This window comes from Rhinoderma darwinii, chromosome 2, assembly GCF_050947455.1.
Source record: "Rhinoderma darwinii isolate aRhiDar2 chromosome 2, aRhiDar2.hap1, whole genome shotgun sequence".
NCBI classification, from domain to species: Eukaryota; Metazoa; Chordata; class Amphibia; order Anura; family Rhinodermatidae; genus Rhinoderma; species Rhinoderma darwinii.
Genome location: NC_134688.1, coordinates 256,699,799 through 256,716,679, shown reverse-complemented (window position 1 = coordinate 256,716,679; position 16,881 = coordinate 256,699,799). Strand labels below are relative to the sequence as shown.

General features: G+C 40.8%; 1 protein-coding gene across 3 annotated transcripts in view; it reads left to right on the top strand.

Annotated features, from left to right (window-relative positions):
- CSMD2 (CUB and Sushi multiple domains 2) overlaps positions 1-16,881 on the top strand; it is an 897,842-nt gene that overhangs the window by 820,480 nt on the left and 60,481 nt on the right. For all 3 annotated transcript variants that reach the window (XM_075853183.1, XM_075853184.1, XM_075853185.1), the window contains 4 exons: positions 8-121; positions 3,927-4,115; positions 7,218-7,364; positions 15,094-15,282. In XM_075853183.1, the coding sequence (XP_075709298.1) occupies positions 8-121; positions 3,927-4,115; positions 7,218-7,364; positions 15,094-15,282 (639 nt within the window). The remainder of the gene's footprint in view (positions 1-7; positions 122-3,926; positions 4,116-7,217; positions 7,365-15,093; positions 15,283-16,881) is intronic.

Sequence of the window (16,881 nt, the reverse complement as noted above, 5' to 3'; positions counted from 1 at the left end):
ACCCTAGGGGACATTGTACGCTACAAATGCCTCCCAGGATTCACATTGATGGGTCCGGAAATTTTGATATGTCGTCTTGGAACCCACTTGCAGTTTGAAGATCCTCCTCCAACCTGTGAAGGTAAGGTCATAAAAAAATTCTAGGATTCACCAATTTTACAGAATGTATTACCATCCAAAAGATTTTTACATTTTGGTCTGCCCCACAGACTGGTTCCATTTGCCAATATGAGTTGCAATCTAGTAAGGCACAAGATATGCCAATTGTAACATACTGACCTCTATTTTGCAATGGAGAAAACTGTTGCTATTCTTGTTACACAAAATAAAAATGTTGACACATTTGCTAGAATTACAGCCAAGTAATAATAATAATAATAATAATAATTAATATAATAATAAGTCAAGCAATCTGTATGGGAGAACAATACAGTGAAATTAATATGTAAAACATCAGTTTTCTTTATTTGAAGGGAGTCTGTGAACAGATGTCAGTATTGAACTACCAACAGGCTATTATAGATTAGGCCAGGGGTCTCAAACTCGACCGGGTAAGTGGGCCACATATAGAAAAAATGGGAAGTTGACGGGCCGCATTACATTCAAATTTGATACAATACAAAATTATTGTTAATCAATTAGTTATTTGAACTACTATAACACTATATTACTATAATAATAATACTAGATTACTATAATAATAATAATAATACTACATTACTATACTAATAGCGCTAGGTTTAAAATTTGAGAGAATTCTCCACGTACTTATTTCAACAATCCAGTTTTCCAGTTTAAGTGCTGCAAAATGCAGTCCGGCTCAGTTGGCAGCGTTTGGCAGACACACATGTCAAGATTGGGCAGTCCCTTTTTAGATAGTGCCACAGTGCCCTCTGTAGATAATGCCACAGTGCCCTCTGTAGATAATGCCACAGTGCCCTCTGTAGATAATGCCACAGTGCCCTCTGTAGATGCTGCCACAGTGCCCTCTGTAGATGCTGCCACAGTGCCCTCCGCAGATGCTGCCACAGTGCCCTCCGCAGATGCTGCCACAGTGCCCTAATAATAATAATAATAATCTTTATTTATATAACGCCAACATATTACGCAGCACTTTACAATTTAGAGGGAACATGAAACAAACATTATCAGACATTACATAGTGACAAAGTTAATTTACAATTCAAACCTGAGGAGTGAGGACCCTGCTCGCAAGAGCTTACAATCTATGAGGAAATAAAGGAGACACAAAGTGTAACAGTGTTTGTTCTGTACAATAGTGCAGCCATTTTTATACACATGGGGTGGTAACATAAAGCTGCATGAGCCGTCACCAGCCAGTATCCGTGTATGACGGACATGAAGAGAAGGAGTGTGAGAGAATCTTATTCTGATGACTAATCTAAAAGGGGGGCCATGGAAAGGAGTCAGATTAGGGAATGTTATAGGCCTGTCTAAATAGATGTGTTTTCAGGGCACGTTTAAAACTGTGGATATTGGGAATTAATCTGATTGTCTGGGGTAGCGCATTCCAGAGGACTGGCGCTGCACAAGAAAAATCTTGGAGACGGGAGTGGGAGGTTCGGATTATGGAGGATTTTAATCTAAGGGTATGTGCACACACACTAATTACGTCCGTAATTGACGGACGTATTTCGGCCGCAAGTACCGGACCGAACACAGTGCAGGGAGCCGGGCTCCTAGCATCATACTTATGTACGATGCTAGGAGTCCCTGCCTCGCTGCAAGACAACTGTCTCGTACTGAAAACATGATTACAGTACGGGACAGTTGTCCGGCAGCGAGGCAGGGACTCCTAACATCGTACATAACTATGATGCTAGGAGCCCGGCTCCCTGCACTGTGTTCGGTCCGGGACTTGCGGCCGAAATACGTCCGTCAATTACGGACGTAATTAGTGTATGTGCACATACACTAAGGTCGTTAGCAGAACGTAGAGCGCGAGTAGGGTGGTGGACAGAGATGAGGGAGGAGATGTAAGGAGGTGCAGCACTGTGGAGAGCTTTGTGGGTAAGAGTAATAAGTTTGAATTTTATTCTGAAGGGGATGGGCAACCAGTGCAGTGACTGGCACAGATTAGAGGCGTTGCCCTCCGCAGATGCTGCCACAGTGCCCTCCGCAGATAATGCCACACACACCCCAAGTAGATAGCTCCATTGGCGCTCCCTCTAGGAGTGGAATCCCCAGCCAGAGCGTTGCCAACACTTTGGCTGGGGATTCCTCTGCTGTTGGAGCCCCTGACGTCACTACACTGTGACGTCAGGGAATTCTCCTGGACGGGAATGTGATATCAGGGGCAACCCCAGAGCTGGAGTCCCGGGCAGAGCACTAGTAGGCTCTTCCTGGGACTCCAGCTTTGCTCCTGACATCACTGGGACTCCTGCTCTGGGGAAGCCCCTGACATCACTGTCGATGTATGGACATCGATGTCAGGGAATTCCACAGAGTCCCGGAGCAGAGCCGATTCTAGCGCTCTGCACGGGACTCCAGCTCTGGGGAAGCCCCAGACATCGCTGTCAATATGAGGACAGCGATGTCAGGGGCTTTCCTGGAGCAGAGCCTATACTAGCGCTCTGCACGGGACTCAGGCTCTGGGGAAGTCCCAGACATCGCTGTCAATATGAGGACAGCGATGTCAGGAGATTCCCCAGAGTCCCTGAGCGGAGCCTGTACTAGCGCTCTGCTCGGGACTCCGCTCTGAGGAAGACCCTGACAACACTGTCCATATATATGGCTCTGTGGAATTCCCTGACATCGCTGTCCATATAGGGACAGCGATGTCAGGGAATTCCACAGAGTGCCGAAGCAGAGCCGATACTAGCGCTCTGCTTGGGACTCCGGCTCTGGGGAAGCCCCAGACATCGCTGTCCATATGTGGACAGCGATGTCAGGGAATTCCACAGAGTCCCGGAGCAGAGCCTGTACTAGCGGCTCTGTGTCCTGCGAGCCGCAGATGACTGTCCCAGGGGCCGCATGCGGCCCGGGGGCCGCGTGCTTGAGACCCCTGGATTAGGCTAACCTGATTCTGACGTGTACCGATGTAGCCATCTTTATCTTGACTCTTCATAAATACAGAGACGCAAAAAACTTTAACTTGACTTTTTCAATGACTTTTGTTGTGTGATATCACGATGCAGCAAGTTATCAGTCAAGATAAACTTGGCTACATCTGTATTTTGTTTTTCCACAGAGTCCTTGCTTTGAAGAGAAAAAGCTTTTATTACATTTATGCAAATGAGCATTTTGTAGCAGTAGTGACGATTAGAACGGTGAATTAAAGGTTGTAATGCACATGCACCGTATCCTAATCGGCGCATTCGCAGTGAAATCTTTATGCTCATCATTCTAATCGCCACTACTGCGCATGCGCCGATTAGGATGTAGGGACGCGCACGCACGTTCACTCACTAAGGGGCCAGGCATGTACTCGCCTAGGACGCTGCCCGACCCCTGCCAATCAAAGGAAGAAGGGAGGGAGGTTGAACTGGGGAATAACGAGAGAGCATTTTGGAGCAACGGTGATGCCCTCGTTGCTCCAAAATGCTCATTTGCATAAATGTAATAAAAGCTATGTCTCTTCAAAGGAGGCACTCTGTGGAAAGACATAATAAACGTCAGAATTAAGTTAGCCCAATCTATAATAGCCTGTTGGTAGTTCAATACGGACATCTGGTGACAGACTCCCTTTAAGTGTTTAAAAAAACACCACCACCACTGAAATGTTACAGAACCCATAGTTGCCAATCTGGATAAACATGGCTTATCTTTGTCAAGCCCAATGTGTGTGGTACTGTCATTATAACTCTCTTTTTGAATAATAGGTTGTTTTTTATGATAAGTATTATATGAAATGCACTATACTGTTCATACAAATGTTCTCATTTTTATTACTTTTTAAACCACAGTCCTTTGTCCAGCCAATGAGATCCTTACCGATTCCACTGGAGTTATTCTCAGCCAGAGTTATCCCGGAACTTACCCTCAATTCCAGACATGTTCCTGGCTTATTAAAGTTGAAGCTGGATACAATGTGACACTAACTGTGGAATATTTTCTGAGTGAAAAGCAGTATGATGAATTTGACATCTTTGACGGTAAGATAAAGTTCAGAACAAAATCATGTTCAATAAAGGGGACACACAGTCAGATTTGCTGCGGAATATTCAGCAGAAAATTTAAGCGAGAATCCGCAGGGAAATCTGCCTGAAAAATAGTACCAAATCGTAACTGGCTGCAGCGGTCACGTGTCAACACGACATGTCATCACTGGAGGCCGAGTGTACAGAAACCAGCCGGGGACCAGGGACGTGTTGTTCCAGGAGCACCAGGGGAGGTGAGTATACTGTTTTTTATTTTAATCTACGAAAATAGTGTTGTCGTTTTTTCTGGACCTTCAGAACTTGCTGCAAACTTGCAGCAAAATCCACAACACAAGGATTTGCTTGTGGATTTTTACTTCCTCAACTTAAGTCAGTGGGATAAATCCGCAACAAATCGTTGCATTTAAAATGTAAATATCCGCACTGGCAGTAAATTTCCGCACAGAAAATATCTGCAATGTGTGGATGACTTTGTTGAAATCTTATCCACTTGGCTGCTACTGTATTCCACTGTTGATTTTCCGATAGGTGTGAACATAGCCTTAATGTAAAAGTGTTTATGTAGATGAAAGTGAGTAATGTAATTGTGCATGCTTATAAAGCTTGAGGGTTTAACATAGAACTGTATAAGTGGTGAATGCACAGCTGATATTACATATGGGTTAAACACTCTACAAATTATAAAGATGGCATTTGCGAGAGCTGGTTGTAAGGCTCTGTTCACACTGGCGTGTTTGCCATTCCATCAGCTGACATTCAGTATTTGCCAATCTATTGCTGTCAAAACTACAAAGCCTTAGATGTTTAGAAGCTAAGGCCAAAAGGTCCCCCTTAAAAAGTTATGCCATCACTTATATTGCCTTATAATGCTTGTAGGGCTCACTAAGTTAGGCATAAAGTTTCACAGGAAAGTTAAACCCTCGATAAGAATTTTGTAAATAGAAAGCATTTCTAAAGAGGCTGTCTAGAACTTTACCATATGCATGGAAGACTTCAGTAACTTAGTTGCTACATAAAGGGGCTGATATAATAACAACTTATTTGTAAAAAGGCTACATATCCATATACTACTGCTAAAATGACGTAGACTAGAATTGGATTGACAACACTGGTGCCAGTAAACACAGTTATGAGCCACCCAGTTGAGACAATTGCAGACCAGTGGTGTGAGTAGGCAAATTATTCATGGTCATACTCAGGCTCGCACTCTGTCATTTTGAGGGATGGAAGGTATCAGTGCAGGAACTTTGCAAAGGAAGTAGCAGTCGCACCTGAACCTTTGGGCCTGAGGGAGACTAAAGGCCTCTCTCCCACATAAGATGACACCTGTATTATCAATGGCACATGATACGTGGAGGGCTCTATTATAGATTTTGCATTGTGGCCTAAGATCTTCATTACAAGGAAAATGTCTTACAATTTGGAAATTCTTCTTCTATGATATCCAGAGCTTCTTTTCAATGAATAACATCTCCATATAAATGGCCCAAATCTCAGCCTGATTATTGTAATGGGACAAATAATAACCATGTATGATCAGCATTATGGTTCTTTTAGCTGTTAGTGGCCGCCAATACGCCTTTTCACGGCGGCCACTAACAGGCTTTATTCTGATACATACGCTATTTGACGGCGCTGCATCAGAATAAATAAGCGGCGCCGTGAAAAGGAAAGGCCCCCAGGTCTGCTTCTAGTTAATGCCTGCTAGGCCATGCCAGAGGCATGACCTAGCAGGTGCCTGTCAGTTTTACACTGACAGACAATAATACACTGCAATACAGAATTATTGCAGTGTATTATAAAAGCGATCAAACGATCGCATAGTAAAGACCCCTAGTGGGACTAATAAAAAAAGTTTAAAAAAGTTTAATAAAGTTAAATAAATAAATAAATAAAAACCCCAATTGGAAAAAAAAAGGAAAAACCCACTTTTTCCGTTACAAAATGCTTTATTTTGAAAAAAAAAGTAAAACTATTACACATATTTGGTATTGTCGCGTCCATAACGACCCAAACTATAAAGCTATTATGTTATTTAACCCACTCGGCGAACGCTGCAAAAAATCAAATAAAAAACAATGCCAAAATTGATGTTTTCTGAGCATCCTGCCTTCAAAAAAATTTGATAAAACGTTTTTCGGTGAAAACTACAAGTCGTCCCACAAAAAAAAGCCTCATGCAGCTGCATTGACGGAAAACTAAAAAGTTATGGCTCTTCAAATATGGAGACACACAAATAAATAATTTTGAAAAAACTGTGTTTTTACTGTGTAAAAGTAGAAAAAAAATTAGAAAACGATATAAATTTGGTATCGACTTTATCGTAACGACCCACTAATTAAATTTATTATGTTATTTATACCACACGGTAAACAGAATAAATCAAGGTCGCAAAAAAAGAGTGGCAAAATAGCTGGGTCGATGCAAAAATAAAAAAGTTATAGCTCTTGGAATGTGACGATGGAAAAACTTAAAAAATTGCTTTGTCATTAAGGTTTAAAATCCTCTGGTCATTAAGGGGTTAAGGCATTATGTAGTTATTGCTCATGGTTTTAATATAAGTATTGATATATATCATATTAAAAACACCGGGTTCTGTCCTCTTAACCGCAGATCACGGACGCAGTATTTCATGCGTCCGTGTGACATCAGTGTGCTTTCTGATTGCCATCAGCTTTTCATGTCGGTGTTTTTCCTCCGCAGTACTTCCTGGTTTTATTTATTTATTTCTCTAAGCATTTCTTTAGCAATTGATACGTGAAACACGGACAACAAATGGATATCATCCGAGTGCTGTCCGTGTTTTTCATGCACCTATAAACTTAAATGGGCGACGTGGTCCGCAAAAACGGACCAGAATAGGGCATGCAGTGAGTTTCACGCAACGGACACACACTCGTGAGAATAGCCCTATTGAACTGCATGGGTCAGTGTGCTGTAAGTTATTTCAACGGACAGCACATGGAATTGAAATGCGCTCGTCTGGATAATGCCTAAAAGCATTTCCAGCCACACCAAAAATCCCATATTTATAGCACGTTTATTATTTGCATTTTCTCTCCCATGAACATTATCTAATAAAGCTTTGATTTTTAGGACCATCTGGTCAGAGCACATTGCTTACATCTTTGAGCGGTAACTATTCAGCACCCGTGACATTCACAAGTACAGGAAACAAGGTCCTTCTCCGATGGTTGTCTGACCATGCATATAGCAGGAAGGGATTCAAAATACGCTATTCAGGTAAGAATTACAAATCATTTGTCATGGCTGATGGGGGAAGAGAAACTTTATCTAGATTGAGTGTTGCCAGTTTTTTAGGGAACAGTTATATAAATACAGTGATTCGCTGAATCAAAGGAAAATCCTATTGTTAGTCACTCAGGATGTTTCTTAACAACCATAATCCTAAATGCTGCAAAATGGAGATACCTGATCTACATAGAAAACACAAAAAAAAAAAAACAGACAGTCACGGACAAACCCAGCACACATTGAAGTAGAAAAAAAAAAATCTTTGTATATATAAATACCATTTCTATTGCCTTAAAGAGGCTCTGTCACCAGATTTTGCAACCCCTATCTGCTATTGTAGCAGATAGGCGCTGCAATGTAGATTACAGTAACGTTTTTATTTTTAAAAAACGAGCATTTTTGGCCAAGTTATGACCATTTTTGTATTTATGCAAATGAGGCTTGCAAAAGTCCAAGTGGGTGTGTTTAAAAGTAAAAGTCCAACTGGGCGTGTATTATGTGCGTACATCGGGGCGTTTTTACTACTTTTACCAGCTGGGCGTTCTGACGAGAAGTATCATCCACTTCTCTTCACAACGCCCAGCTTCTGGCAGTGCAGACACAGCGTGTTCTCGAGAGATCACGCTGTGACGTCACTCACAGGTCCTGCATCGTGTCAGACGAGCGAGGACACATCGGCACCAGAGGCTACAGATGATTCTGCAGCAGCATCGGCGTTTGCAGGTAAGTCGATGTAGCTACTTACCTGCAAATGCTGATGCTGCTGCAGAATCAACTGTAGCCTCTGGTGCCGACACGATGCAGGACCTGTGAGTGACGTCACAGATCTGCACTGCCAGAAGCTGGGCGTTCTGTAGAGAAGTGGATGATACTTCTCATCAGAACGCCCAGCTAGTAAAAGTAGTAAACACGCCCCGATGTACGCACATAATACACGCCCAGTTGGACTTTTACTTTTAAACACGCCCAGTTGTACTTTTGCAAGCCTCATTTGCATAAATACGAAAATGGTCATAACTTGGCCAAAAATGCTCGTTTTTTAAAAATAAAAACGTTACTGTAATCTACATTGCAGCGCCTATCTGCTGCAATAGCAGATAGGGGTTGCAAAATCTGGTGACAGAGCCTCTTTAAGCATATTTTACAATACTACTACACCGATTAAAAACCACCTTGGTCACCTGGTCAGGATATTGTAAATTAGATAGCACAAAAGGTCCACTACACAATATACATAACCAAATGTATTTGCAAATCTATACAATAGAAGGGAACCATTCCAGCACCTTCATCCCACTATATTGATGGTAATCAAGGAAAAAAGGGCAAATAGATAGTAACCTGGCCAGGTGATTTAGGTGTTTGTTTGTTTTTTTAATGGGTAAGGCAATAGCTTGTGAAATGGTATTTATATAGATTAAGAAATATATATATTTTTTCTATCCTAATGTGTGCTGGGTATGTCCTGGAATATGTTTTTTGAGTTTTCGCTACTACTTTGAATCTAGGACGGCACCAAAATATTAATCTTTACTGTACATAATAATTGCAGAGAAGAAAGGAAAAACATAAATAAATTAATATTTATCCCTTCATGTTTTCATTTAAAAATATATATATAATTTTTTTGGAGAGATGAGATTTCCAAATTAAAAAAAGTCTGTCTTTTAAAATCCAAACATGCAGGGCAAAATGAGAAAAGTTATGTATTGCAGTATATCGTGATTCTGACAGGCTTCCATTAAGCCCTGCCGGAGGGAGCGCTTAATAGGAGCACAAAGATGGCGGACCTGGGGACCTTCATTAGGCCCCCAGGCAGCCATAGCAACCATCGCCAACCCGCGATTGCATTGCGGGGGGCGCGATGAGCTGTTAGAGGGGGTCGCCCCCTCTTTCTAATGATTTAAATGCCGCAATCGCTATTGAGCGCGCCATTTAACGAGTTAAACAAGCTGTATTCCGCTCATTACTCTGAAGTGTCGGCTGTAACATACAGCCGACACCCGCATCGTATGGAGAGTGTTTACTCTGTGAGCCCGTTCCATACTTCCCCAACCCGACTTTGGTGAATGGATATGTCAAATGTCGGGAAGGGGTTAAAGAGAGATCATTACTACAGTTGTGTTTGGCCCTTAATAATTCCACCACTGTTACAGCTTTTTGATTGTGTGTTTCGGACGGCAACTCATATAGTATTGTCCATGACTTAGTTTCGAAAAGTACATGTATCAAAAAATGGCCATGCCTTATATTCCAATATAGTTTAAGGTCCAGAAAATTAATATGATTCACATGATGATGAAGTTTTATGTCATCAATAATTTACAGTGTGATTTCTTCTATTTTTGCTAATTTGTCACATTGTAATGTTTTAGATCATCCAACTAATTTTAATACAAGATAAATACAACATAAACACAAAATATATCTTTTAAATGATCATTCCAATTGTTGAGGATAAAGATTTATACAAAAAGTATATCAACCAAGTGTAAAAGTAATTGCCCCCTAAATTGCCCCCTAAACCTAATAACTAGTTTTGCTACACAACTGCAATTAAACATTTGCAATAACTTGCGATGAGTCTTACATTGCTGTAGAGGATTTTTGACCCACTCTTTTTTGCAAAATTGTTTTAATTCAGCTACATTGGAGAGTTTTCAAGCATTAACTACACATCCCAATAGGATTAAAGTCTGAACTTTGACTTGGCCACTCCAATCTATTGTGCCATTCAGAGGTGTACATGGCTTGTGTGCTTTGGATCATTGTACTGCACTTGAGCTTTAGGTCACAAACTGACGGGCGGACATTTTTCCTTATGATTTTCTAAAAGAGAGCAGAATTCATGGTTTCAGCAATTCTGATAAGTCGTCCAGGTCCTGCAGAAGCAAACCAGTCCCAGACCCTCACACTACCACCACCATGTTTGACTGTTGGTATGATGTTCTTATTGGGAAATGCAGTGTTAGCTTTACATCAGATGTCTTCTGATCAGTACACAGAATATTATCCCAAAAGTGGGATAGTATAAATGTTTTTGGCCAAATGTGAAACGAGCTTTTGTGTTCTTTTTGCTGAGGAGTGGTTTGCGCATCGCAAATCTCCACATGGATGACATTTTGTCCTTGTGTCTTTCTTTTTGTGGAATCGTGTTCATTTGCTTTAACTGAGGCAAGTGAAGCCTACAGTTCTTTAGATGTTCGTCTGGTTCTTTTGTGAACTCCTGGATATGTCGTCGATTTGTTCTTAGTTAAATTTTGGTAGGCCGGACACTCCTAGGAAAGTTCACCACTGTTCCAAGATTTCTCCATTTGGCTCTCACTATGGTTCACTGGACTCCCAGAGCCTTAGCAATAGTTTTGTTACAGACTGGTAGATTTCAATTACTTTGTTTGATATTTGTATTTGAATACTATTTGTATACTACTTAAAAGTAGTTTGATGATCTGAAACATTTTACTGTGACTAATAGAAGAAATTGGGAAGGGGCAAAAACTTTCTCTCTGCACTGTACTTGGAAAAATTAGATATTATAGATGAATCTCCTTCCCAGATAAAGAGATTACTTTCATTAAAAATAAATGTTTCCTCCCAGTATGCCATCACATGGTTAGGTAAAGATGGTGAATATGTGGCCCCCATGGGAACTCGTTTGATCTTCAAATAATAATGTATGACAAACAAAAAAAAACCTGCAGCAAAACCTTAAATATCTCTATATGCGCTATGTCTGTCCAGATGGTGTTCTAATAGCAACACAGCAATATCTTGGGAAATGGAGGTATAGAGCGATATAACATCGCAGGAGCGCCATGAATAGGTTTCATGCCAAGTTTTATTTATAAAAAACAGAAGTTCTTCTTTTGTATCCCTAATGTAGTCCGGCATACGCTGAACGAGAGGCTGCAGCAAGCTATCTAGCCACGCACGCAGCCTCTCGTTTAGCAAAATCAATGCCGGACACAATATGCCTCATAGGTGGTGGATTTTCCCCTTTGTGTACGTTAGGTAAAGCATACATTATGGGGTGATCTATCAGTATTCTGTTTGATTGTTAAAGGGAACCTGTCACCAGCATTTCACCTATTAAACCAGCAATAACTGGTGGTAGTGGTTGAAAAACCATTTCTATATAACCTATAATTGTCTTCTTAGTCGGCTCTGTAGCTTTAGTATTCAGTTTTTTTTTTCCGTTTTCCCACACCGTATGCTAATGAGCATAAAAGAGTCATATCTTCGTTTGAAAAGAGTCAAATCTTGATTTGAAAAGAGTCAAATCTTCGTTTGGAAAGAGTCAAATCTTGGTTTGAAAAGAGTCAAATCTTCGTTTGGAAAGAGTCTTATCTTCATTCCTCAAGTCTTTCCGAGTTTACCCCGCCTCCTTACTTTTGATTGACAGCTCCTCGCCTTCCCCCAGCACACAAAATCCCGCGCTTGTGCATTGATGTCCTCTTCTTGTGTGTGCGCACAAAGGGACACCGGATTATTACAATAAAAAGCGCAAAATGTTTGCAGACCGTTATTTACAGTCTGAGGAGGAGTTTACGAGAGGGGATAACGGCAATGAACTTTTGATAGCAGCGGCCAGTGAGGGATAAGTAAAGTTCAATAGGTGAAATGCTGGTGACCGGTTCCCTTTAAGGCCCCCAAAGCCTTCCTCTATTAACCTGCCTAAAGCCTTCTTGCATGCCTCTGTTTGATTTTCTGTTAGTTTTCTGTATGTCTGCGCGTCATTTATCATCATGTTAATTTTAATAAATAAAGAGATGCATCTAATACCGCAATCGTACCCCTCTTGTCTATTTTGATTACGATATTAGCATATTTTTGTAATTCAGTAAGGCCTTTTCCATGTAAAGGGGATAGATTCTTCACATGTTTATTCCTACTGATACTATGATTATACAATAAGCTTAATTCCCTTTCTACCAGATCCTGGAAATTGTCCCGAGCTGAAACCCTAGAATCTAGAAATCCTGTTCATTGATTTCCTTTCTTTTTGTGCAATTATCATGTACAGTAAAGCTTAATATTTTGTACAAAGTGTACATTAGGTATCTCAGGAATTCATTTTTGGATTGCAAGAAAAATAGCTGCAAACACTTGAATAAGTGCTAGAAGATTTTGTAAACCATGGCCACTTTTGCGCCATTTTGATTTTGGGTGTTAAAAAAACGGCCTGAGTGAACAACAATGGGATTTCCCCTTGATCCAGCGATAATGTAATCAAACAACTAATCACAATTGTAAAATAAATTACTAAAAATATATTTTTAGTTATGCAGTACAATTATTCTGAATTCTCAGGGTTAACCTTTATGCCTTACCTGTAATGACGTAACTTGCAATGCATTCTGGTATGGATCAAGGGGTGGGTGTGACTTTTGTTTGGTGGAGTCAGTCCTCAGTTATCTATGACAAAGATCGCATTTGGCGTTCGAATGGTAAGGCTTCATGTACACGACCGTAGCCATGTGCACGGCCGTGATTTTCGGGTCGGCCGGCCGCAGAATGTCACCCGCGAGCCGCTCGCAAATCGCCATTATTTTCTATGAGCCTGGACCGCTGAACACGGCCATAATAAGACATGTCCATTCTTTCTGCAGTCCAGGCTCCTTGGCCATGCACAGACCGTGGAAACCACAGTCATGTGCATGGGCCCATAGAAATGAATAGGGCCGCAATTCTCCCGTGGATTTTCGGGGGAATTGCGGCCGCAAAAGCATGTTCGTGTGCATGGAGCCTAAGCCTAAGCAATGGAATTTTAGCCTTGTTCTTCTATTTATATTGGATGTACTTACATTAAGGCATCATTTACACTAGCGTAATATACGCACATGAGATGCGCGTGCTTTTCACGCGTGTCGTACGCACCTATATTAGGCTATGGGGCAGTGCAGACAGTGCGTGAATTGTGCGCAGCGCGAGTGCGTTGCGTAAAACTCACGACATGTCCTTTCTTTGTGCGCTGTTCGCGAATCACGCACCCATTGAAGTCAATGGGTGCGTGAAAACCACGCAGGTCGCACGGAAGCACTTCTGTGTGAACTGCGTGATTCGCGCAACAGCTGTCAAACTCTGAATGTAAACAGAAAAGCACCACGTGCGTTTCTGTTTACAAACATCCAAACGGAGTGTCAAAATGATTGCATCATACACTGATGACACACGCAGCTGCGAAGTGCCTTTTGCGCACGCAAAACGCGGCGTTTTGTGCGTGCGCAAAATGCACACGCTCGTGTAAATCAGGCCTAAATCAGTGGATCGAGCAGAATGGAGTGCTGGACTGTTTTCTTTTGGAAACCCTTTATTGAGGATTCCAAACTGGTCAGCTCTATTCTGTAGTCTTTCTTTTTTTTTTTTTTATTCAAATCATCACCCCCATTAATGTTCCTACATATACACATACCTATTCAAGCCAGGATGTAAATATTTATGTAGATGGTGATATGAATTCAGACAAGATCTCTATGATAACACTGCACATGACAAAAAAATCAGAAGGGGGTGGCTTGGGCAACACCACTCTGAACACGCCTCCTTTTATTTGATCTTGGAAGAAATCACAAAGAAAGGTCATCAGAATGTGGCAGTAGCGGAGCCTCAGGCACAGGAAATGTAACTTCAAATAATCAAATCCCAATATAGAATAAAGATAGGGTATACATTTTTCACTGGTGTTCTCAACTATAAGGGCTCATGCACACTTCAGTGAATTGCTTCAGTGTGCTATCTGTTTTTTTAACGTATAGCACACTGACCCATTCATTTCTATAGGGCCATGCACACATCTGTTTTTTTTGCGGATCCGTGTGTCTGTTCCGCAAATTATAGAACAGATTCTATTCCTGTCTGTTTTTGCGGATCAGCCATTCTATTTATTGGTCCGTCAAAACTACGGACTGCACGCGGAAGCCATCTGTGTGCGGTCCATGTTTTGCGGATCCGTGATTTGCGGCCATATAAACGGACACAGATGTGTTCATGAGCCCTAATGTTTAGTTACTAGACAAAAGAAAAAATAAAGGGAGAAAAGACACAAGCAGAATAAAATAAAACTTTTATTGAGTGTTCGGGTATGTGCACACACAAAATCAAAAACGTCTGAAAATACGGAGCTGTTTTTTAAGCCACTCGCTTTTTTCGCTGCGTTTTTTACGGCCGTTTTTGGAGCTGTTTGTCTATAGAGTCAATTGAAAACGGCTCCAAAAACGGCTCAAGAAGTGACATGCACCTATTTTTTACTGGCGTTTTTTAAGCCGCCGTTTTGAAAAAACGCCCCGCCGGAAACACGTCATGTCGGAACAGAACGCAGTTTTTCCCATTGAAATCAATGGGCAGATGTTTGGAGGCGTTCTGCTTCCGATTTTTCAGCCGTTTTTCGGGAAAAGAAACGCCTCTGCCTGCCATTGAAATCAATGGGGGGCGATTTCAGACATTTTTTTACTCTGATTCCGATGCAGTTTCAGTGTCAAAATCAGCGCCAAAATCTCTGTGTGAATTGACCCTTAGAAACTATGTTCTTTAATATACTACACAATATTTAACATCCGATTTTACTGATACAGGAACCAACAGCAATGGTGTCATGTTCATAGCTAGCAAAATTCAGTGGTATCTTGAAGACAAATGTTTTCACTTCAATGCATATTTCATTAGCAATAAAAGACAATCATCCTTCTATGTAATTTATATATTTTTTTGTATATGTTAGCTGCATATTGCAGTCTCCTTCGTCCTCCTCTCCACGGCTCTGTACTGGGTTCTGTCATCAATCCCCCTGGAGGAGTTGTTCGGTTCACTTGCAATCCTGGCTATCGGCTCATTGGAATTAACTCTGCTACATGCCTACGCCGTCCTCAAGGCTATTATGACTGGAACTCAGAGGTGCCGCTATGTCAGGGTAAGTCTATACGTACAACCCCAAGGTGATTTACATAGCAATCCATGCTGAAATCCCTAACACAACTTTGGAAACTATAACAAGACACTATATTATTAGACAAACATCCCCTTAATGGGGAATTTGCTAAAAAAAAAAACAAAAAAACAGAATTGTACTTAAAAAGAGAAGTTATGTGCATTGATAAAACAAAACATTTATAAGCTGACAGTTTAAGTCATATAAAATTAAGAATGTTGCAAGTGAATATGGTGTTTTCATGTGGTTTTCTTATGGATGTTTTAAGAAAAATGCATTAACATATATTTTTAATGCTGCCAAATTGCATAAAGTTCCATAGTGTTGCTATTTACACAAAATACTTCTGAATGTCAGTGGAGATGAATCCTGGCAGACTGTACCATGTGCATTTACCATCAGTATGATTCCAGATGGCAGTATTTTGAAATATCTCAGTGCAAATATACAATAAAAATGCATTATACTGTATCACCAACCTACAGTGGAATCTCAGGGAAATGCCTTTTCAGCTTTAAATATCTTTAAAACTGTGTATTTAAAGCCTTTATGGTTCTAAATACACAGCGTCTTTGGGATAGAATACCCCAAACCAATTACAACAATGTAGCTGGGAGACGACACCAGCAAGTACATTTTCTTGACTAATGTGACTCTGGAGCTGATTATGTTTTTAAGTAATAAACTTACCGTACTTTTTATTACATTATAACATTAAGAATAACAAACTACTGACCCACACCACATTGTGATAGAAGAACAGATATTTCTGCATCCTTAAATCGAGGAAAAATAACATGACTTTTGACTATTCCTTTAAATCAATCTTCTTCTTCTCATATGAAGTATCTTATTTCTAATTAAACGTAGTAGTATATAATATAATTGTTTGGTAAGTAACAAGTAATCGACAAGGTGTCTTTTGTTCCCTTCACCCTCCCATGTATTACATTGGAATTCTGCACACTTAGCAGTCTAGACTGAGATCTCCCTCAGCTTCCCTTCCAGCCAGCCTGACACTGTCATAATTATCATTTCAACTGGAGGCATGAGGTGTCCCCCTACTGCTGTCCAGCCACTAAATTACCTGCCACCATGAGATGGTTGGCTTCTTGTTACCAGGCCAGGCCTGGAGGATCTGCCAAACTCTGAAACAATAATTGAGTGTTTGCCTCTTTGAGCTGTGGGGGCACTTAATTCACCTTTTCTTACATAGTTAATTTTCTGAAAATCAGACAGGCATTTCAATTGAATTTTAAAGCTAAAGGCTGTAGAAAGCATAGAACTATATAAAAGACTCTCCACTCCGCTTTTCTTTCCTCCCAGTTTATTCTTCTTTCCTTCCAGTTCATTATTTTAGCATAGTGGGCAAAGTTTTCCCCTCTGCAGGTTCTATATCTAATTCTCAGTTTTCTCTGAACTAGTGGGTCGAGCCTAACTGCTATCATGTCTTCTATACACTGAATACAAATGTCCTCTCTATCTATCTATCATATATATATATATATATATATATATATGTGTGTGTGTGTGTGTGTATAGATATAGAAGCTGCAGCAGCGTGGAGGACATTGTACAGCC